Source organism: Etheostoma cragini, chromosome 7 (genome assembly GCF_013103735.1).
Source record: "Etheostoma cragini isolate CJK2018 chromosome 7, CSU_Ecrag_1.0, whole genome shotgun sequence".
NCBI classification, from domain to species: Eukaryota; Metazoa; Chordata; class Actinopteri; order Perciformes; family Percidae; genus Etheostoma; species Etheostoma cragini.
In genome coordinates this window covers 19070964-19085648 of record NC_048413.1, presented here as the reverse complement: position 1 = coordinate 19085648, position 14685 = coordinate 19070964, and the positions used below count along the sequence as shown (strand labels likewise).

Genomic DNA, 14685 nt, shown 5'->3' with positions numbered 1-14685 from the left:
TTTGGAAAAAGGCTGCAATGAAACAAAGAGTGAAAAATTTAAAGGGGTCTGAATACTTTCCGTACCCACTGTATTCCTTGTAGTACATGTATTGGTATTATATAGTATGTAGTATGTACAACAAAAAAGTCTTTATTACAACTTTGTATTGCATACATGCCCTTTTTACTGCTGATCCTTTGTCCAATTTATTCATAAGTGTTTCTGATTGCAGAAGTTCTATTTACTACATCCTAACCTGTTAATAACTGTTCCACATCAGTACAGTAGGTGACCCTTACCTTGGCTTTGGCTGGCAGAGTTTTAATCTCTTGGATGAGTAAGGTGTCTGGTTTGACCATGATGACAAGCGGTATGCCTGTTGTCTGCTGCACGCAGCACACCAGGCCTGGGTGGTTCATGACCTCAGACCATTGGCACAGAGCAGGCGAAATCTTACTGCTGCCACCATTAGAGCTAACAAAGGCAGGAGAGCAAGAGAGAGATAGAGACATAGTTAGCTCGTCCAGGTACCCTTTACATTTCCCAGACCCAGTGCAGTGGCAGGAAAGTGAAAAGATTGTATATACTGTGGCAGAATTGTTACCCTTTGACGTTAATGGGGAAGAGCCTTTGCACTTCAGTGGTGCTGCGGCTCACAGTGGCAGCAAAAGACTTTCCCTGGCTGTAGCTGAAGAAAAGCATCTGAAGCACATGGGAGTAATAGACAGACACACCACCGCCTGCTACCTGCCCATTGCTATCCTAGAGTCACACAGAAAGAATTTACCTCATTATTGCTTTCTGCTATTCAGCATTTTCAAGAATCCTCACACTGATTTATGGTGTTGTGCAAACATTTAATCAATCAAATGTTCCAAAAAATAAAAGCAGGACTGCACTGAAGGGCTCACTATAGTGTAAACTCTTTTAATAAACAATTATACATTTTACTGTTCATGTGATAACATTTTGTACAACATCACACAATTCTGTGGCAATTTTTTTTTTTTCATTGCCTAACTATACATCCCACTTACCTTTAAGTCTTCGTGGTTTATCTCCAATACATTTGTGACATAGAAAGGGCCATGTTGGGCACTGCTGGATTCATCCATGAGCTGGGTGTACATGTAACCAGCTGAAGACATGATGACAATGACGTTTTTACCCTCCTCATTGAACAGGAAGGTAGCATCGCGGATCTTGGAACTTGGGAGCAGGAAGTAGTACATAGGACTCAGGGCATCTGCTGATAAGTCATAAATCTGTATGGCAAGGGGGACAAATGGAAAAAAACAAATATCATCAAGCATTTTTTACCATGGAAAAAGCTGAATAATGATTGTTGCATGTTTAGTACCGGTGAGTGTGTAATCAAAGGAGAATTTAAATCACCTCCCAAATAATATCTCAATACTCTTATTAAAGGGTGCATACAAAATGTATATTGTTTGTACACATACCTTAACAAAGTCAGCAGTGATGATAGCAAGTTCAGTCTGTGAGCCTGGTAACCAAATAGCTTTGATGATGAAGTTGCCAGTTGCTAGTTGTGGGTGCAACACCAAATGGTCTGACACAGAGCCGGTGCTGCTGAAAGTTAGTACATGGCAATCCTTGGAAAAATGCAAGAACAAAAAAGACAGAACAGTCAAATACCAAATCAATACAGCATATAGCAGCAATTAACATAAAAAGTGCTTCTAAAGCTACTTGGCATGCTATTAGCATCAAGAGCTACTCAGAAATCTACCATGATTGTGCTCTAGGGTAACTTGGTAGTGTTTTTTTCTCACAAGCAAAATAGGTACATTGTTGTCACTAATATTTTCATTTTAATAGGTTTATTTGCACACATCGGATTAGAAAACACACCAAAAACAGACCAATCTTAAATTTAGAAGATGGCTTTCTGACCTTGAGGCCGCACACAGCCAGGTAATCCTCATTACAAGGGTTGCCTGTGAGACTGAGGACAGTGAAAGGGACTGGAGCAGAGGCCAGTCGGGTCAGTGTTAGCTTCCTCTTGCTCGAGTCAGCCTGTTTCAGGAGAGTGGACAGCTGCAGAACTGTTATCTGTTAAGAGGGAGATGGAGAGAAAATGGGGTTATTGGGTGTTTGGACAAAGAAGAAGGACAAAGTGGTGATGGTTGATTTAGACAATTATAACAAAAGCAAGAACATATAACTCAATTGAACATAAAAAAACAGCCGAAATGCAACTTTAATTTAAATTTATATTAAAATCTATCAAATGACAATAATAATAGGTTGACCTCTGACATTGTTTTTAATGTCAAGACTGATATGATGATTAAGTCGGCAATATGATGATAAAGGGTGTCTGCTATAATTTATATTTTATTTTCTAACCATGCAGAATTACACTTCCACAAATAAGGTATATCAAGCTTAAAATAAGAGAAATAAATTCCATTGGGGATTTTAAATCTACATCTAAATAAAATTGTCCACCCAAGCTTTTTTTTATTATATTTTTATAATATCATTATCACAAGTTTCCTCCAACTGGTTTGTGAATTTTACCTTCCCCTTTTCATGGCTGACTGCAAGGTGCTGGCGGCGGCCGTGGGGTGAAGACAGGACACACATAGCAACACGACGCAACACATGTGCACTAATGAGTTGGCGTATAGTTTGTCCCTGGTCACCACTGTAGTTCATCCTCACATTCTCAAAAGCCCCTTCCTGAGAGCCGAGTGTGGGCACCTGAGGAAAAGCAGAGCATTTTACATACATGAAGTCCCTGATAGGATTTACAGAATTAATTGAAGTGTTTTTTCTAGCCACTCTAAATTAAGCAGGTCTTCATACCATTAACTGGTCAGTCATCTCCACAGTTTTGTCCTGAGTATGCAGTTCATTGAGTGCTTGCTGAGCCCGGCTGCTGCTTCCCACTGCCGAGGCCTGCTGGAAGTTGGTCTGGATGGCTTCCATGAGAAACATGAGCATCTCTAGTATGAACGCTGCAGTGGATGATCCCATCTGTTGCGGAGAAAGAGAGTAAAAAGCTTGAGTCACACAATGTGCAGTGTATGTAACATACCTCTGCTTTAAGGAGTGAAAGTACTTTAAGTCTTTCACAAAAAAAAAAAAAACTATGATGTACTTGTGAATTCAGAATAGGTTAAACATATTTCCTCTTACCACTTGTGATACCAGCTCTTCCTGACAGCCCTCAATGCTCTTGCACACACTGCTCTTCTTAGGTTTGTCTTCATCACCAGGTTTGCCATCACAGATGGTGACCTTGCCCTTGTCGGAGGGTGAGGCATTCTGGTGGCGGATCGCACTGTCGGGCATACGCAGCTCACCCTGGAAGGCAGAAGACTCTTTCAGGGTGGAACCCATGCCGCTGCTGGGGCTGCGTTTGACCAAGGCCTGTGGATTGTATAACACAAAGTAGAGCAGTGAGAACAGCAACATTGTTGATATGTGCATGCATATACCATCTTCTTTTTCTAAACTTTTCTACAATTCAGATAATCTGCTTTTGTCTTCACTTCACTAGCTCTTCCACATTGTGGAGTAAATAGTAGTTAGTCAAAAGGAAGGTCAGAGAGATGGTGCTGGTTGGATGTACACTTTATCTAAACTGCCTCCAAAGGTAAACAAAAATCATGGATTGTCAAGATTCCTGGTATCCCTGTGTCGATAATAAGAATTTGCTGCATGCCAATACCATATACATTCACTATATTTCCTTAAATTGTTATGAGCTACTGCAATTACAAGACTGAAAAAAAGAAGCAAACATTGCAAACACAAAGAATGCAAAAGATCTATAGTACTTTAAATAAAATAAACATTTTAGTTATCAGTAAACTGAAGGTAAAATGTAGTGGATGGTTTGTTCATCACATGCATATTCAAAAGTCAATTATTTACTATTATCTAGGAAAGCTAGAATTTTCAGTAAACAAAATGTTAACAGACATGATTTCTCTCCCTTTCTGGCCACGTGTGTGGGCTAGCTATAACCCTGACCAAATGAAATGACTGGATGGAAGTCAATGGGGGAATGACTTGCAAGCCAAAGTTACCGCTGTTGTTCTCTTTCCATGATGACCTGAGGTATTCGGTCTCACCTGGCAGCTGCCATCCTCTTTGGCACCGCAGTCACAGAAGAAAGAGCCATATTTGGCATAGGAGATCTCATGGTCTTTGTGACAGACCTTGGCGCACACTGTGCACACACCTACCCCATCCACCATCTTACAGGTGTGACAGTGGTACCTGCAGAATAAAAATGAACAGGACAAGACTATGTATAGTACATAAACTATTTTGTCATGACAAAACGTCACTTGCATATTTTGAAGTTAAGGCATTTTAACACAAGAATATCTAAATCTCATTTGTGTATGTACATGACATAATGCCCATAACAAAAACCTTCAAGATCATGCTAAACACTTTAGTTAAGACTAAAAATCTTTTGTTGTATTAGGGCATGTTCAAGTGTTAAATCAATTCTAATCAGTATTGTCAGTTAAGTAAACATTTACTATCACTATTAGCAACCAAACAATGATAATCTGTTAAATTTTCTTTTCATCTAACACTAAATTACATAACAAACTAACATAATTGTTTGTATTGTTTCTTCGCAATGTCAATGGTGTGAAGTTATCCTGTTTCCATGGTTTTTAATAAACACAGATAACCTTTCTGATTCATACAAATCTATTGTATGCAGGATATTTATAGCCCTCTGTATTCTAAATTATGAAAGGGTTCATTGGACACATTTTTTTTTTCAGGTGCAACAGCCTTGTAGTTTGTATCAAAAGACCTATGACCTGCAAAAGGGCCATTACCTTGTTCAAGAAACAGGTCTCTCTTAAAATGGAGACCCTTTGTGTTAATGAGATTACATGTATAAATAAAAGGTTAAAGAAAAAAAGATCACAGGGAACAATAAACTTCTCTTTACCAGTGCTGGTTCATGAACTCCTTCTGAGTAATAGTGAAGGTGCAGAGTTTGTTGCAAAGGGAGTCCTCATCCTGTCAAATAATAACAAACATGTTCAAATGTATTGTTCTTTTTAGTCCATGCAGAATTTCTGGCATCCGCTATTTCCCCACTGTGGGACAAATGAAGGTTTTTATATCTTATCTGGATAAAGACAATGGTCAATATTGCCTTGGAAAATTAGTGTGAAAGTAAAAATTTATATTTTTTATAAAAATTATATCTTATCTTTGTTCTACTGTACAATGTGGACAAGGAGACATACAATTCACCTCAACCAGAGATATTTTACTTCTGAGTCAACTTGCAGCAGGAAAACGCTTTCTGGGGCTAGGGCTTTACATTGGGTTTGGAGCAACATGTTGTTGTTTTTCTATGTTCTATATTCCTGAGATTGGTCAGAATGATTTTTTGTATAATAATTTGGCTTTGCTGTTTAGTTGAAAAAACTTAAAAGTTCCCATGAAATGGTGCTCTTTGGATGCTTTTATTTAGACCTTAGTGGTCCACTAATACCTATATGAAGTCTCTTTCACAAAATTAAGCCAGTCCCACTCTCTCTCATGGGTGGGTCAAATTCTCTGGGCGGGCAAGGCAGAGAAAGGGGTGGTAACCGATCTGGAATCTTGACCCATTTGAGGTCATAGGGGGCAAGATTCCAGATTGACCTATCTGAGCTTTCATTTTCTCAAAGGCAGAGCAGGATACCAACGTCTTGGTTTGCACCTATCTCCATTTCTAGCCACTAGGGTACCATAGGCAGGCCGGGGAAACGCATAATAATGTTAAAAACCTCAAAATGACAATCAAAAATGACATCAACAATTCCATAGGATTTTATGTTTAGGTCTAAATACTGAGCATTTAAAAAACATGGCCCTGTAAGAGGATAGACACAGAAGGAGACATAAAGGGATGAGATCTCACAGAGTCCTCTGCTTGGGAATCATCCTCCTCTACTGCAAGTTCCTCCACCCAGTCCGAGTCTACTTCCATGGCCTTCTCTTCTCCCTCCATCAGCAGTGTTGAGGTGCCTTGGCCACTGCTTTGCCGCAACGCATTCATCACATCAGCCAGATAGGAGATGATGTGGCACGAGCATTCCAGCATACTTGCGTGCTGAAATCAAGGAACAGGTGCACATGAATTATTTGACAGTTAATGGTTAAAAATACAAATAACTCCCCTTGGAAATGCCAATGCCAGTGTTTGAAATGGAATTACATCTGGATGAAGTCAAAATTAGGCACTTCTATTAACTGGTGAATTATACAGATGAATATAAAAACGTACCTTTCCTTGGGATATGTTTGTGCTCACTTTTTCCACAACATTCTTCTGTGTTAAATATTTTTTGCTGAAGAGAAAAATTTTAAATTTAAAAATGAATATTCATACATTTCAGATTGTATTGCTGTTGGATAATGGCTATTGGTAATTAGTCTTTTTACCAAGCACTTTGGGAACTTTAGCCCCTGTACTGATGCTAAAAAAAATCTTGGCTGATATAAATATAATCAGGCAACAGCAGGTCTGTGAAACTTAATTCTTACCATCTGGTCAACCAGTTGATTGCTGCCCGGTGCAGTTGCAGGTGACCGGCCCCCTGTCCCGCGCTGGCAAGTGTTGCCATGATGACCATGAGCTCAGGAAAGCCTGTTCCATCACCATTGGCCAGCATGTCTGTTGCCATGGGAATGAGTGTGCTGAGGAGGACAGTGCACACTCCTTCGCCCACCTGGCTGTTGTCACGCACAATATGAGTGGTTAGCACCTGAAGGAGCTGTCGGTTTTCTTGCACTACTTCCAGCTGCTCAGAGTCCTTTGGCGGGGTGGCCGTCATACGCGTCAACCAGGACTGCAGACGAGATGGCTCCACACAGGCCAGCTGGGCCAAAGAGCCACACAGACACAACAGGCTGGGGTTTGGGCTCTTCTCCGCTGGGAACAGCAGCATCAACATTAGATTTAGGCTTACTGAAAATCTGATGAATCTGCGGCTTTTAAGATGTCATATTTGATTATATTAAGAAGATGTCAATTTTTTGTCAAATGCACCTCTCTGACAACAGAATTTTCACTCTGCTTTCAAATGTGGCCACTTAACACTTTTACCATTACATGTGGTCAGAGAACAATTCGTACAAATCAGTCCATTTTAAGCATACCACAGCCTCTTTTGATAGCTTTTCTTGATTGAAATGAACATTAGACTTACTGAGCTGGAATAGCTTGGTGAAGAATTTGAGCACCCTGTTGCAGAACTTCTCTGATAAACTTTTGTTGGCTGTTGCCATCATAATCTGGACGAGTTCACCACTGGAAAAAAAAGGAGCACTAAATAAGCAAGGTAGCAGTATAAAAATAAGCAATAATGCAACCTGTGTCATCAGTTAAGTAAACACCTGAATGAAAAGAACTCTTCCATGGCCTTACGGACTTGACTGCTCTCAAGCTGCTTTTCAAGGTACTGAAGGCATTCCTCGAGCACAGACTCATCCAAACCACTAACAAATGAGAGATCAAAGATTGATAGGAACAGTGAGACTCAACCAAACAATAAATGTGCAGGCAAGAAAACAAAGACAATATGATAAGATAGGCTAAAAGCTGTGCAGAACTGCACAGTGAGGCTTTATTCTCTGTGGGTTCAGCACCTGTTTCACACCACACATAGTGTTTTGATTTTAATAACAAATATGTTTTTAATGCAGGTTTATTATTTATTATTTATTATTATATAATTAATTATGTCACACGTGACATACCTGTTGGGGTCTGAGTGATTGGCAATGATGTTGTAACACCCGGTGACCAAACGCTCATAGATGCGGGCTAGGAAGGCGTCTGATTCTGATGGGCCGAGGATGCGCTCCAGTGAGGTGCTGCTGATCTCAGCAACACTCTCTGTGCTGCTCTCCAGGAGGAGGGGCAGCAAAGTGCGCACAACTTGTGAAGGATTCAGCTCCTCTGTGCTGAGGAGACAAATAAGCAGCATAATTAAATGACGTTCCCATAAATACATTTGACTTCCCACATACTTCTTGTTCTATGTTAAATAATAGAATAAATAGAATTAGAGAAGCACTTACACAATGAGGTCGCCAGTGAGGCGAACCAAAGACAAAAGGATGTGTTTAAGAGAAGAGGCCAAAGGCAAGGACTGACAACTTAAAGTGCCCAGGTGAGCTGCTTGGATGGCACTGATGTAGCTCTCTGATGGAATGGTATCATTGGCAAATGCATTTCGCTGAGAAAGATAAACATGACTTATTGGTCTCATATTTCTTGGTACAATGATTTTTTTTAATGACATGTCAATATGGGTAAAAACTATACCTTAACATTTTTTATAATTATATTGGATTTAATTAAATAATTAAATCCAATAATCATATTGGACACAGTAATTCTAGGAATACTAGAATTGTTAAGGCTTTGTAAATTATAGAGTGTGGTCTAGACATACTGTATCTGTAAATTATCTTGAGATAACTTTTACGATTTTATACTATAAGACTAAATTGTATATATCTTTGTTTATTAAATATTTATGGTAGACATTTTAGATAAGATGCATACTTTCAAATAGCTGCCTATTATTCACTCAAATCAGATATAGATAGGAGCGTACATTAGTCATTTGTTATGTTTAAAATTAGAAGTTTAAAAAAATAACATGCATATAAAAGAAATTACAATTACTTAAAAATTACAAATAACGATTGAACATCTTAAGGCTGTGTAGAGACCAACAAAACCACAACAACAAAAAATGTAGTTGTTCTGACCACAACTTAACCAGAGTCAGCAGCCGAGTGCCAGAGTGTACAATTTTGACTTTATTTTTTGTAGTATTTTGTAGTAGGAGTGGGTGGTATATTTTTTTTTAAATTGAAACCTCATTCTTCAAGGCAGACTAGTAGTGGCAAAACAACACAAAAATGTGATTAGATTGCTTACTACCCTTTATAAAAGTGCTGACTAAGAGGGACAGAGTCAAACCAAACCATAAGCATCAACTTAACACTCATACCCATGAGCCAATATTGGGGAATTCATTGGTGTGGATGCCGTTCCAAGTCTCACATACTGTCTGTACAGCCGATGGTAAGTTCTGCATAATACTATGACCTGTGAAGTTTAAGTAAAAAAAAGTTCAGGTTAAAACTGAGTGTACAAAAAAGTTGTCAAAGTGAATGAACCGTTTTACAGCTTTTACAACATTGAGTAATTATTTCACATACCCAGCAGGTTGGCCTTGCAGCGAGTGGAGCCAATAGACAGAACTGCAGCATAGCCTTGGAGCTTGGCATCTGTAAGCTTGTTCTCCCCTTCGTCTGGGATGTTCATTAGTAAGTAAGACCTGGTCATGACAAGTTTGGCTTAATCATTTTATTAGGATAATCAGATTAAAGATTTAAAGCTTAAGCCTTATTATATTTAGGTTTGAAGCAGGTTTACAGGTAAACACCAACAGGTGAACGTAAAGTGAATATAAAACAAACACCTTAACACACCCTTATTTATTTATTAATTTTTGAATTTATCTCTTGGAAAATACTGTTTGGCCTAGTGCATGCAAGAGACTGCTGTTCTCTTTGCAAAATGGCAGCATGAAAGCTCTACAAAATGGCAGCATGAAAGCTCTAAAGTAAAGGAAGTGATGAAATAAAATAATGAAAAATGTCCCGTCCTCTAGTTTTAATGTCTCTTTTTTCAAAACCCTTAAGGCATCAAGTCAGGGATGAAATACACACAAAAATATGGACACAAATGTCAAGCATGTGTTGGCTTTATCCAGAAGACATGCAGAAAATAAAATACATATTTAAATAAACCCTGCAGTTATTTCAATCATATCCGTATATTGCAGCTTTCTCAACTTAATGCATGACCTAGACAGGCTTGTCCAATGTTCAGTGTTGTTAGTTAGAGTAATTCCTTTCTCACCTTGTAAATGCTGTGTAAACATCAGCAAGCTGTAGTATGGCAGGCAGTAGGTTCTTTGTCACCTCAGATGACTTGTGGGTGTCTGCCTCAATGGCAACCTTGGACAAATGCTCATCGAGGGAAACCTGCACTTTAGAGATGACTGCATCAAGTGTATAGATGGCTTGTAGAGAGGGTAACTGATCAAGTGGAAGGATGGCGGTTGGGTCTACACTGGAGAAGGTGGAAATCTGCAACCGAAACAAATCATCAAAGAGTGACACTTGCTCAAAACTTAGTTTGGATACAATTGAAGCAAAGGTCAACAATGATTAAGTTTTAATCATTACTTGTCTGGCAATGTACTCCTCTGCTAGCTCCACGTCGTATTTAACGGTGCTGCACTTAGCAACCGTCATCTCAACCAGAGAGGCTGCTTGCTCTGCTTTCATTCCCTGCTTCACCAAGTGTTCCTGTTAGCGATGACATGGGCATAGTCATACATTAAAATAAACCTAAATAAAAAAGGACTTATTGTATTACATTACAGGATTAAGGACGCAGTACAGTACATTGTGTAAATCACAAATAAAGTCATAAGTCATTTTAGTAATGCTAATCAGCATCATCCAATGTCCACAGTTTTGTTTGAATATGTAAAAAAATTATGACTAGATTGAGTAAAATGATGATGATCCTATTAGATTTGATATTGATCAAGAAACAAAGTCAAATGTAATACTTTCAAAGTAATTTGTTTTTCTTTTTTGCATCTATCATGCTAATTAGATTTCTCTTGGATTTCAGGTGTGAACAGACCTTGATCCAATTCACGTAGGTAGACACCCGGAGACGTGAAGACCATCGCAGTGTGTGCAGGATGTCACTCTCACTGGGATCGGTGCAGCCCGTCTTCAGCTGCTCCATGTAGGCTTTTGAGGGTGGTAAAACACCCAGGATCCTCCACAGTATCAGAAAGTAGTACTGAAGGGCACATGCCTCCTGTGCAGGGTGACAAACAAAGATCAACAGTTTTCTAACACACACTTAGTTGATGTCAGGTCTGAAGGCTGTTGTTTTTAAGTTACTATTGATTAAAACTTTACACTTTGTGGTGATGCTTAAGCAACTGCACTGACTCAATGTCAAATATTAAATAATATAATAAATATTACAAATATAAGTGTATTAGGGCTTCAGTTATTAATTATTTTAATAATTTAGTATTCTATTGATTAATTGAGAAATCGGAAAAGAAATACTTTTGTTTTATTGACGCCATAATAAAGCCATAATATACAGTACAAGTTAATAATATATTACAATATAGTTTGGTTAAATATTCGGAAAAAGTATTGTTATTGCCTACGTTGATTACAATAAAATTTCTCAAAAAACTAAACATTAAGTGCATTAAAATGTAATTTTACATTGTTTTTAAAGAAAACATTTTCTGAAATGCAACTACCTCAAACTAAGACATACATTAAACATACATAAACATTCCCTAAGTTGTGCAACTTTACTTTCAGAACTACAAGTTTCAACCTGAGACTGATCTGTATACAGGCCTATATGTAAATATGAATTATACTCAACCTATTTTCATTTAAATATTTGATTACAATATTGCACAGCTCTGTTACACTTCACTCTGATCACTGATCAGCTGTTTCTCCATGAAGAGAGAGAGTGAGAGAAAAAAATCACTGCATGTGATGTCACTGGCATTGAGCCCTTGTTCACCCTTTTTCCACAGTTCGTGGTTTTGTTCATGAGGTGTGTTCTCACCATAGGAGTGACTGGCTTGTTCTCATGTCTTCTTGCTGTGTCGAACTGAGAGCCTGCCACCAGGAGAGAGATGAGCCATGCATACAGTTCGTCATATTTAACTGCCCCATTGAACAGCTTCGGAAAGACCTACCACAAAAAAAAAAGGTTTTTTAATACAGTGAGCGTTTTTTTCTTGTATTTACCTATTAATTCATCTATTAGAGGTCAAAGTCTCACCATGCTGTCTAGTCTGCTGATATCATCTTCAGATGCCTCAGGGGACAGAACACAGTAGAATTTGGGCTGAACATTTGAATCTAAGAAAAGTTGAAATACATGAAAATAGAAAATAATATTATTTTCACAAACTGGTACCACCGTTGCCACGTAGTCTTTACGAATAAGACAAGTATATGAAATACCTTTCTTGAAAGTTGCTGAGGATCTGTTATAATTATTTTAATTTTTGCTCATTAAACTCTCGCTTTAACTTTAACTTTCTTCATTTTGGTCTTTATGTATGCCATACCTCACACAAACAACATTGTTCAGCCAACGATGGCAGACAATAGGAACAGTAATAGTTACCCAGTTGATTAAACATAATGGTAAGGTTTTATAAAGGTTTTATTAGACTCAAACTACACTCAGACTTCAGTAAATGCTTCAGAGGAAATAAGCACTAAAATAAGTCAAACTCTGCCACAATGCGATTTTGATTCCATTCCATTCAGGGGCTTGCAACCAATACATCACTTTAATTGAAAACAACTCATTGTAATAAAAAGAATAAATATAAAGTGGGAATAATAAATAAAGGTGCATCTTAAAGATGTATTGATATTATTGGCTCGTTGAAGATTGAATCCAGATCAACGTATTGTTACACCCCTATTTACACCCCTACTTGAAACGATCACCTGTGAATTAGACAGCCACTAGACAACCTGTGCACAGATAATCTTTGTTTATACTAAAAAATATATATATATATGAAAAAACACATTCCAAGCAAGTGGTTAATTTTTGTGCCTATTGTCCTGTCTTTTTCTTCATCATACCTGCTGAACAGTGTTTGGCCCAGTTCTCCTCCACCTCTTTGAATCCATAGTAAAGTGGGAGCCCGTTGCGTTTTCCACCTTCCTGAACAGAACTCGGCCCGGTGGATGGTGGGGTCAGGAGGTTATACTGAACCTATAAATAATATTCATGATAGAGATAAGCTAAATATCCTGTCACCACAGTGCTACAGTGCTGTGCTACGCCACAGCCACACTCGCACGCACGCCAACTGTATTTAGTTGAAAAGTAAAAAATAAATAAACAAATATACAAATTAAACAGAACAACACTTAATATGTGCAATTTAGCATCAGGACAGGACAGAACAACAAAAAAACTGTTCAAACCTGTTCAAAAAGGTACAAGGGTGCCTTGGAGTAGTGGCGCAGCAGGTAGTCAAAAACCATACACAGTCGGGCCAGGTTAAGGGGCACTGCCTTCAGCTGAGAGTCTTTGCTCTGAGCCACTTCAGTGATGGCTTGGGTGACCTGGGCCAGGACTGACCGCCGACCACGTTCTGACAGATTGTGGAAAAGGAGCAGGAGGAGCTGTAGGTGCTCTACATTAAGGTCGTCTTCTCCAGGCACAGAACTCTGGATAGTGTGCTGCTTCAAAGTTCCCAAAAATCTATTAGAGAAGGAGAAGAAAGGTAGAAAAACTAATAAATACTTCCATTATTTCAAAACGTACAACTGCGTGTAACTTATCTAATGTGTTGGGGTGGATGAGATTTGCAATTGTTGCCATACCTTTCCCAGACCTTCATACACTCAGGTACATCTGGCTCCCCTTGCACGCTTGCTTTGTGCTGCCATATAAGAAGAAGCCTGGAGAGCACGGATAGTGACTGAGGGTGAATGTAAAGAGGCCAGGGACCGTCTGAAAAGGGTGCAACACCTAACTGCTGAAGAAGGGTGCTCTGGGAAAAACAAGAGATACAATTATACATTTGTGACATTGAATAACAATTCATCAATAATATAATATAAATTGCTCACAGAGATTTTTGGTGCTAGTGAACAAAATACTGGCACAACAAAAAAATACTTCTTACCTGCAGGGCCGGGGATGGAAGATCTGATGTTACCAGGGTGTGGTTAAAGTGATACAGAGCTAAAGAAAATACTTCATCTGAGGAGGCTGAAAAGAACAAAATGAATTAATCCAAGAAGCATGCATTGTCGTCTACAAATTAAGGGCTACATCCTTCATTAGCCTCCAAGCAAACAAAAAGAAATTAGGGTAAAACTTTTAGATAGTTTTAATAATAAGCAGTCGTTTTTTCCGGCATACCTTTGACATCTTTGTCCACGTCTTTGATGATGCTTGCTAGGGTAGCCATGTGCTGCTCTGTAAGAGACACGCTCAGGTAGTTGCGGATAAAGTTGTTCCTGGACTTGAGCATCGCGGTGGTGATGAAGTTAAGAATGCTGGAAGCTAAACTGAGGAACTATAGAAACAAAGAATCAAAAGTTGTCGCATTAAAACTGAAAAACTTTCATGAGCCGTTATTACAGACACGTATGCTAGCATAATAAATAAGTACATGTGGAGTTTATGCCAAACTTTGTGTTGAAGCATTATTCTGCATGTTGTCAGTCCTCACCAGTTCTGGGTCTTTACGGCCAGCTAATATGTTGCCATTCTCACTTGGATTCTGCTTGCTTGGGCTTTTCAGTCTGGGAGAAGTCTCCAGAGGTGGGGGGGGTGGAGGGGGTGGCGGAGCAACTTTGTCTTTGGTGGGCGAAATTGTCTCTTCAAACCAAAGCCCCAAGATGGGTTCGCTGTCATCATCTGCACAGAAAGACAAATCATTTACATGAATTTCTCAGTGGAGGTGAGAAATGTCCCAAAACTTACAAGATATTTGTGAAGTGGTAGTGGCGTAATCAAGAGGCAAAATGTAAAAAGCTTCAAACTAGTTCATGACACCTACGACA

At 38.8% G+C, this 14685-nt stretch overlaps 1 protein-coding gene across 14 annotated transcripts in view; it reads right to left on the bottom strand.

The window, feature by feature from the left end:
- The window catches only part of ubr4 (ubiquitin protein ligase E3 component n-recognin 4), a 63552-nt gene that overhangs the window by 35881 nt on the left and 12986 nt on the right, over positions 1 to 14685 (bottom strand). For 11 of the 14 annotated variants that reach the window (XM_034876078.1, XM_034876076.1, XM_034876082.1 and 8 more), the window contains 30 exons: positions 14352 to 14539; positions 14039 to 14195; positions 13800 to 13885; positions 13495 to 13664; positions 13093 to 13372; positions 12745 to 12877; positions 11921 to 12000; positions 11702 to 11830; positions 10730 to 10912; positions 10261 to 10383; positions 9932 to 10161; positions 9226 to 9344; positions 9015 to 9112; positions 8071 to 8228; positions 7747 to 7953; positions 7384 to 7485; positions 7197 to 7297; positions 6532 to 6919; positions 6272 to 6335; positions 5906 to 6097; positions 4940 to 5010; positions 4047 to 4239; positions 3151 to 3384; positions 2818 to 2988; positions 2530 to 2712; positions 1900 to 2058; positions 1446 to 1598; positions 1020 to 1247; positions 587 to 744; positions 282 to 456 (listed from right to left, as the gene is read on the bottom strand). In XM_034876078.1, the coding sequence (XP_034731969.1) occupies positions 282 to 456; positions 587 to 744; positions 1020 to 1247; positions 1446 to 1598; positions 1900 to 2058; positions 2530 to 2712; positions 2818 to 2988; positions 3151 to 3384; positions 4047 to 4239; positions 4940 to 5010; positions 5906 to 6097; positions 6272 to 6335; positions 6532 to 6919; positions 7197 to 7297; positions 7384 to 7485; positions 7747 to 7953; positions 8071 to 8228; positions 9015 to 9112; positions 9226 to 9344; positions 9932 to 10161; positions 10261 to 10383; positions 10730 to 10912; positions 11702 to 11830; positions 11921 to 12000; positions 12745 to 12877; positions 13093 to 13372; positions 13495 to 13664; positions 13800 to 13885; positions 14039 to 14195; positions 14352 to 14539 (4913 nt within the window). The remainder of the gene's footprint in view (positions 1 to 281; positions 457 to 586; positions 745 to 1019; positions 1248 to 1445; positions 1599 to 1899; positions 2059 to 2529; positions 2713 to 2817; positions 2989 to 3150; positions 3385 to 4046; positions 4240 to 4939; positions 5011 to 5905; positions 6098 to 6271; positions 6336 to 6531; positions 6920 to 7196; positions 7298 to 7383; positions 7486 to 7746; positions 7954 to 8070; positions 8229 to 9014; positions 9113 to 9225; positions 9345 to 9931; positions 10162 to 10260; positions 10384 to 10729; positions 10913 to 11701; positions 11831 to 11920; positions 12001 to 12744; positions 12878 to 13092; positions 13373 to 13494; positions 13665 to 13799; positions 13886 to 14038; positions 14196 to 14351; positions 14540 to 14685) is intronic. The other 3 variants (XM_034876084.1, XM_034876089.1, XM_034876090.1) reach the window with 1 other exon arrangement.